This window comes from Oenanthe melanoleuca, chromosome 1, assembly GCF_029582105.1.
Source record: "Oenanthe melanoleuca isolate GR-GAL-2019-014 chromosome 1, OMel1.0, whole genome shotgun sequence".
Classification (NCBI taxonomy): domain Eukaryota; kingdom Metazoa; phylum Chordata; class Aves; order Passeriformes; family Muscicapidae; genus Oenanthe; species Oenanthe melanoleuca.
In genome coordinates this window covers 8032803-8041478 of record NC_079333.1, presented here as the reverse complement: position 1 = coordinate 8041478, position 8676 = coordinate 8032803, and the positions used below count along the sequence as shown (strand labels likewise).

The window sequence follows — 8676 nt, the reverse complement described above, 5'->3', positions numbered from 1 at the left end:
CCTCTGCAGCTCATCTCCTCTCAGAACGTGCCAGGCTTCAAGCAGACATGGTGACAACCTCAGCACATGACAGCAAGGAAAGGTCTTGGTTGCAATCAGAGTGTCACTAGAAGGAAGGCAAAAGCTGAATTTCTCTTCACAATTCATCAGTATTCAAAGAGCAGGAGGAAGAAATTTGCTTTCCATGGGTATTGAAAGAGAAAATTTTCCAGTCTTGCAAGACAGGCAACAGCACACTCACCATTAAAATGCAGAGATGGGCTCCAAAAAGCCCTAATTATTATGTTTTCTGTATTTACATGTTCACCTTGCAAATTTTGTCATTCACTTTTATTAATCATTAAATTAAAGAAAATGTGCATAGGTCAAATATTCTATCAATCAATCTCATTATGAATGCTTCTGACCAAGACAAGTCTCTGATTTTAGGATGGAACAAAATCTAATCTGTCTTTCAGTGTTAAGACTGCTGTAAAATAATTTTACAATGCAAGGAATGAAACCATATATGCATTTGTTTTCTCCTCCTCAGAGTTTATTTTGCATGTGATTTTACAGTTTATACTTCACATCATACATTTATTCCTTCTCTTGAAAAAAGGGTTTGACACAGACGCTTGCCATTACATTTTGAAACCTGGAACTGGTGCCAGTAAAAAAAAAAAAGAAAAAAAAAAAAGAAAAAAAAAAACCCCTATAAAACATATTAGATCAATACAGTGTAAATATAACATGTATTAGAAGTTGCTCATTATTTCACTACAAGGAAAACAATCTGGGGGGAAAAAAAAAAGATAATCAGTTCCAGTTGCTAAAACAGTTCAGTATATTTTATTTAAAGTCAGAGCGTAACAGGAATGCTTTTATTAGCCCACAACCAAACAATGATCAAACTGGTGCAGAGGAAAAGGAAGCATGATCCTATGGTACTCAACTGCAATAGAACATTCTCTGCCACACAGAACATATCAGACTGGGGATGTTCACAAAGTCCTTTCAGTGTGAACTCTGCAAAAGACTGTTTTCCATCATGCTGCATTATTCCATCCCTTATTTTGCTTAAGAAGTAAGCCACAAGTAAGCATTCCAAGAACTGTGAATAGATTGTCAGTGTTGGCACCAACTATTCAGTAGTTTACACAATGGTTCACAAAGGAAACTGGGTAAAATTATGACTTGGAAATGGTCACGGACATCTTCTTCTTTGGCTATTTTAAAAGTTAGAAAATTCAGATTGGTACAAAAGACATTCATTTCGGAACCAATTCAAATATGTTTTTAAATAAATGGAACAAAATAAAGCATGTCTTGTTAATTTGGTATTAATTTTCCAGAATAATCTGCAATACATTTTCAAATATACAAAATCTTACTCTTTACAAAAAAGTTGTAGCTCATGAAGGAACTCACTTGAATTATCTTAGCAGCACTCCAATAATTAACTATCTTAATTTTAATCAATAAAACCACCTTAGTTTGATCACTGAATTTTGAGACTGCTTCTTCACAAGAAGCAATGTTTCAAAAGTTACAAAAGTGCAAGGACATCATCATGTTCCAAGCTGAAAGGCAGCTTCTGGAAGTAGTGAAATCAGTATTGCAAGGTCCTGATGTTAGCAAAATAAATGCAGTGGGAAGAACTACACTTTAAGTACCTTTTCCAGTGTGGTATTGTTGCATTAAGACCAAAACATGCTTCTCACTGAACATTTTAGTGATTTAAATAAAATAAGTGTCATTTTTATCCAGCTGTAGCAAGTGAGATGCTCAGACTAAGTGATCTGGGTGGGAGCAGACAACCAGCACACACAATAGCATCAGCAGGCCCCCACTCCATCAGCCTGCTCGTTTTGCTGCCCAGCATTTTTGTGCATTTCTAATTAAATAAAAAAAAATGGCAAAGTACAAGACTCTCAGAGGACCTTCTCATCCATTTGGATAAGCATTTCTAATTCCATGTTAGACTTCATTGAAGAAGAGGAGCCTCAAATTAGGTCCCACAAACAGTTAAGGCTGCCTTTTAGCCAAAAACTTCTGTTTTATTTAAGCAAACTGCTTACTTTTAGTAAGAAGCATTAATATATAATGACTATTTGAATTCACTATCAAAATGAGGATTATAAGAAATTACAAACTTTGGAGCAGGATCACTCTTATCATTCCTGATAAAATTCTGTAAACAACAATTTAATTGAGAATACCTGCTGCTTTGCAACACCTTAAGTGTAATTTTGTACTACTAGAACTACAAACCCAACGTTTTCCTTTCTGCCTCTTTGAAAAGCTTCCTCAAAAGAGGGTCTAGCAAGTCAAGAGCTCTGCAATTACATGTGAATATTAATCTTACATTTTAAACACCTAATATTACTATACTCAGCCTCAGAAAGCCTCCTTAGAGCAAATTTTGCTATACTTAATACTAGTACAGTGTATCAGCACTTCTTTGTGACTTGCTTCTTCTTGGTAGGAACAGAGAACTTCACTTTGGGATGTCTGTGTTGTGAAGCACCAGAGCCACTCTGCTTGGAATGTACACCTAGGAAGAACATGACAAGAACAAAAGCAGCTGAAAAACCCAGAAACCTTACAGCACATAACTTCTAAAAAAACAGCACATGGAGAATATTTTAACTGTTAAAAATCTGTCACTTGGGCACTACTGTGGGTCATAAATATCATATTTAAGGAATGATTACTGACTGCTTAGTCCCTAGTAGTGAAATTGCACAAAATAAAAATTTTAAAGGCAGCCTGATTACAATCTCTTTTCTATCTCTCTTTTCTATTTTTCTTTTAATTGCTTATAGTGATATATTTTAGGTGGCTACCAGGAGAGGGCCTCATATGACTTACAATGACCAGTTTCAAAAACCTGAGAACATCTAGGTCAACAAAGTAGTCAGTGATGAATGACAAAGTTTTGCAACTCTCTTTTGCTGTGAGTTAAAGTTGTCCCAAGACCTGTGATGTGATTTCATACAAGTAAATATGACACAGCAGCATATTCTTCACATCCTTGTCACCTTTGGAATGTCAGTGTTGAGCAATAAAACTCACTCTCAAGATTGGACAGAATCAAAATTAACCATTTAAATGATTGATTTTTCTTCCCTTTCTTTTTTTTCCCGAAATAGAAAATACCCAAACACATATAATCAAAAGACTCCTCATAGATCACAAAAGAACTTGTGGCAATGTATTTTACATGACATTTCTTCCAAGCTGAGCAGAGTCACAATCAGAAAGCAAGACTGATATGTGGTATCTACCAATTACCTTGATACATGGTACTCCATCAATTGTCAGGTCTATGAATGTGTTTTCTGAACAAGTCAATAAAAATGCAATTATAAAAGGTAACACAAGATTGAAGATTATTGGCTTCATTCTGACAACGTCCTCTTTTAGACTATCCTTCATCCCTGTGGAATGTCTAATATTCTGCAATTTCAGCTGCATTATCTGCTAACCAGAGCCTGATGGCATAAAGGCTTCCATTGTTTTCTAAACAGAATAAAGCAAGAAAGCAAAGAGCTTTAGGAAAAGGAGAAAAAGGAAAAGAACAGCTGATCTTCATTGAATCAGACAGAGCAGTGTCCAATGCTTCTTGAAAGGCAGCGAACATAATGATTTCCCCTAAGGTTTCAGTGATAAATAGCTCCTATAAACCAGTGCAGGAGAGGAAATACTTAATGAAGTCAACTACCTCAAAACATATAGATAAAGGAGAGATTCTGAAGTTGTGTGCTGAGAAATTCAGCGCTCTGGGTTTGGATGATGAAGTGGGAAGGGAGAAGAAACAAACAGAAATAAGTTTTCTAAGAAAGAATTTGTAAAATGTTACTTCAGTTATGGAAAAAATAAAATAATGCTAATGTAGGACACAGCAATTCTCAATTATATTCTGGTCAATAATGTGTCAGATCCTAGAGGAGTAAATTAGCCCAATTCCTTTAAAGTCAATTTACATTAGCTGAGAACCTGAGAGCAGTGTGGATCATCCAACTCCAACCACTTCACTGACAACCAGAACTTTAAAACTGGTTTTAGCACAATATCAGAACTTGTGCAGATGATTGCATTTAAACTAATGACAGCTATATTTTGCATTTGCCATGAAGAGATTTATCTGCCAGCTTATTACTTTAGTTACTTGTTTATTCCTTACCTAGGGAAATTAAACACACTTTTTAGAGTCATCTTGGTGGGCTTGATGCTAAATCATAGAAAAGCCACACATGGCACGACTCTTATTTCATTGGTAAGTGTAACCACCTCCAAGGCTATTTGCTACAAAAAGCAACAATTAAGGCATGAATAATGAAAAAATATCAATTATTGATAAAACCTATTAACAATTTAAAATAAGATTATTATTCATTCCACTAGTGTACAATTTTTTAAAAAGGTAAAATACTATACAACTATTAGATAACACTCCTTACAAATATATAGGTATTATTCCTTTCCCTCAGCCCAACAATATTTCCAGAAATACTACACTCTATGTGCTCTGGCTTTTTTGCTTGTTTAAATAGACAGAACTTAGAACATTTGTGTGGTGATTTGAAAATGAAAAATGTGACCAATGAGGTTGGAAAGATCCCTTGTCTTCCCTGAGGCAAGGTGAAAATGGGAAGATTATCTGCCCAGGATTCCAGCATGGTTTTCAGGCCAGATTTCTCACCTCCAGTCTTCCTTCTCACAGCCTGAACCACCAAACTTCTTCAGCCTTTTCACTCCAGTATGATTCCTTTTCTTTCACCACCTCTCACCTGAATTACCACTCCTGTAGTAACGTATCTCCCTTCAATTAAATTTATTTTATCTGTATTTTTCCTGAGTATACTGACTGTTTCAAGCCATTGTAGCAAGTCAGTGCTCCAAGGAATATGCTTCAATCTGCCATTCAGTGACACTACTACAAAAGTCAGGAACCCATTGATGAAATGCAAGCATTTTATTTTATGTTTGAGTCCAGACACTTTGAAATTACAAATGTATGGATTATCCTTAGCTCTAGAGGTGTCTGGATTGGAGCTTGGACATACAATTGATCAATGATTCACTCTAATTCAGTGTCATCTACAACTGTGCTGTCTCATCATGCTGGACACTGCTCCAGACTCCAATCAGCTCCCTTACAATTCCTGAGACTCTCTCCTTGATACCAGTCAACATCTGCACACATAGCCTCTGACTGCTGAAACAGCAGTGGTCCAGCCAGCTTTTAACCCACCTAACAATCTTCTCCAGCCCTGTAGCTCCTCAGTTCCTGCAGGAGCCAAGGCTGAAAGTCTTACTGAACTGGCTGGAGCAACCTTGTGCACACAGCTGGAGTAATTACACCAAGAAAGCAATCAGCCTGACCATGCATGCTCTGACTTTGCTAAATCCAGGCTGGCTTTCTGACCCATCTCATGTAACCCACTTGCTTGGACACAGATTGCAAGAGGAGGTGGTTCTTGCCTTCTAGAGAATCTGCCCTACAGTTCCCTCAGCCTTCCTTTTCAGCCTTGGCTCAGCTGTCAGAAATCTCCCCTGACCACTATGATTTTTATCAGATAATAGTCACCAGCCTTGCAATCACATCACTGAAACCATCCAAGGCTCTGGGTGCATCCCACTTATATAGAGCCTCTTTAACCTACTGCTCTGCTACTTTATTTCCATTGGTGCACCATCACATGAAAATGGTCTGAAAGCAGGTTTGCCCTTGGAGTGTGTGCCAAGAAAAAGGCACTGAATACTCTTGTATTGTCCATATTGTCCATCAAAATTTTGAGTTCTTCCTTCGTCAAGGGACTTGCTTTTTTCTTTTTTTTTTTTCCTTATCAGGAGATTTGCAGAATCACCTTCTTGCCCTTCTTCATTATGTATACATATATATACATATATACATATATATATATAGTATGCAGCCTGAGATATATATCTACCTATAAATAGACAGGTATACTAAAAAAGTACATAGAGGTTTCCTGATTAAAACCATTATAGGAAACCTAGCTATTCATCAGCAAAAACCACTACCAGAGATATTAAATTTTTTAGCTTTTCCATACCCTAGGAAGTGTGTCTCAGAAGTTTATTCTTTCATATACTGTTGCTGAATTACACACTTTCAATTACCAGCTTCAGTTCTATTGATCTCTGTTCTTCTGCTTTTTCTGATCACAAGTTTTATCCCATTCATGTCTCCTTTACCATTTCCCAAGGCTCACTTGATGAACATGGACAGAAGTGAAAACCCAAAGAACAGAACACTAAAGAGAATTCATTCATAGCTTGACTGTCATCAATCAAACCACCCTCAGAGTCTCTCTTCTGTTTCAAGCTTTCTGCTCATCCTGAACACCCTTTATAGACACTTTCTCCCCTCCAGGCTCACCCACGTTGGAAGCCTCAGGAGACCCAAACTCCCTGCTGGAAGCAGGGTGAGCTCTGAGGTTGGAGCAGGTTATTCAGGATCTCAGTGAATTGTCCCTCTGCTCTCTGTACCAAATGATAACTTACAACTTCGAGCCCCCTAAGATTCATGAGCATGATTCAGCTGCAAAGAGATTTTTTGACAAAGTTAACTTTCAAACATTTAGTCATAAAATATCACTAAAATATTCTCTATTTGGCAGGAAGGGAGTAACTGCTGCTTCATTGGCAGAAGTGCTAACAGATAGGATGGTGAGGGACAGGAATCTTGTTTTTAAGTCAAATCCAAAATGGGTTTTTGTTGGCACCTTTGACCTTTTAATACTGCATGTCCATATGAGGCAGCTACACTGTTTACAATCAACCTCTTTCCCACCAACTTTCTATAAGGATCATAGTCTACTCATGCTGGCTACCTCACAAAAAGGACAAAGACAACTGGTACTACTACTAGCAAGGAATGTAAGACATTTTCAGCCAAATTCTTACTCCTTATAATTTTTTTTCTTTTTTTGTGAATATCCAGAAAACTTCTAGAAAAAAAAAAAAAGAGATTTAAAGAGCTAAGAACAATACAGGAATACCACATGTAGGAAGCACCTGTGAACAGCAGCAGCTATAGGCAGAAATATCACCTTACATATTTCAGGAAAGGACTAAAATACACAGAAATCTCCAAATGTGTCTAAAAACCTACAAGCAGGAGGTTCTGCAAATGACAACTGCTACTTTCAGATCTGTCAGACTCATTCAGTACCAGGTGCAAGCACAACCAAAATTGGCTGGAACTGCAATGAACTACTCTTCATCTGACTTTCAGGATTGGAAAACACCAAGCCCTAAAAATAATTTCAAGGTCATTTTGTAACAGATGGGAGAATTACTAGAACTCAGAGCTAGATCAGGCACTGCAGAAAAATACTCAGCAGCACATATTGCAGCTGGTAGATGCAGAAGGCAATGTCACAAGTGCCTGTGCCAACATTGTCCCAAACTTTTAATTAAAATGAGGGCTTTAGACAATCTCCTGTCCCTGTATCACCACTAATTGTCACACATGGACACAATTCTGAGAATATAATTAAACATCAAAGAATAAAATAGATGATAGCTCTTCCTTTCTGACTATAATTTATTATACAAAACTCACACATTTTGGTTTTCATTTTGCCAGATACTGCATATGACAAAGAAGGTATGATTAAAATGATGTGAAGTTCTGCCTTGCAATTTGTTTTTCAATTTGCAGCTATACAGGATGAATATACAGAAAATAATTTCTTAGACTGTGTTGCTTCATTTATGCACAAGAAGTCCATGTACTGCACAGGGTGTGTCTCAAAATTTCTCCTCTTTTATCTTCTGCACTCTTTTTTCAGGTTGAGAAAAAGTATGTTAAAAAAGTCAGGAAAACCCCCTGAAAAACAAGTACACTGAAGAGGAAGATAGAATGAAACAAAACTACTAACACAGTAACTTTACATTACATTTGCTGGTGGTTTTAAGAAGTCAAAGGATCAATGAAGATGAACAAATGAATTTAGAAGTCTTAAGCATCAAGAGGGAAAAACCTAAAAGACTTTTGTAGCATTAAATTCTAGCTAATTCACCTAGTTTGAACATTAAAGTTTATAACTACAAGCATTGTTTCATTTAATCTGTATATCTGTGCATGGCAGGGGAGAAAACAGTTAAAGATTGCATCAGTCCCTTCAAATTCAATACATGAATCCTTAACATAAAAGTTATTTAAATTAGTATTTTCAAAGCTAAGGTCACTAAAAGCTTTTTGAATCATTTCAATCTATGGGAGTATTTTAATTTGCCCACAGACTCAAGGAAGCAGGAAGTTGCACTTTGATATTGAATAGTATACATTAAGGTCAAGGTTAAAGACTCAAGCCTGTAATAAGGATATTCTTAAAATAAACTATATAATTTCACTTCCATTTAATGTGAAAAGATTATATTGCTGAATGCCAAAAATAGAGAAACAGAAAAAAGACAGCACTGGGGACAGGGGAAAAGGAATACTCTGCTATGTATTTATTTTTTTTTAAACTAATTGGAATGAACTACAGAAAAAGTAACTCTGTGAAAGTCAAAATACGTTAAGCAATTATATTTCACAATAAATGGCATACTATTTCTCCAATGACACAACATCCTCTATAATATTCCACTTAGCCTGCTTATTACTCAGTTTCTGTTGGCACATGAAGTAGGAAAGTATAACCCCTCCTTTTT

At 36.4% G+C, this 8676-nt stretch overlaps 1 protein-coding gene across 2 annotated transcripts in view; it reads right to left on the bottom strand.

Moving 5' to 3' along the window:
• Positions 1 to 808: 808 nt before the first annotated feature.
• GBE1 (1,4-alpha-glucan branching enzyme 1) overlaps positions 809 to 8676 on the bottom strand; it is a 136928-nt gene continuing 129060 nt past the window's right edge. For both annotated transcript variants that reach the window (XM_056482866.1, XM_056482874.1), the window contains exon 16: positions 809 to 2536. In XM_056482866.1, coding sequence (XP_056338841.1) covers positions 2480 to 2536 — 57 coding nt within the window. In that variant the 3' untranslated portion in view covers positions 809 to 2479. The remainder of the gene's footprint in view (positions 2537 to 8676) is intronic.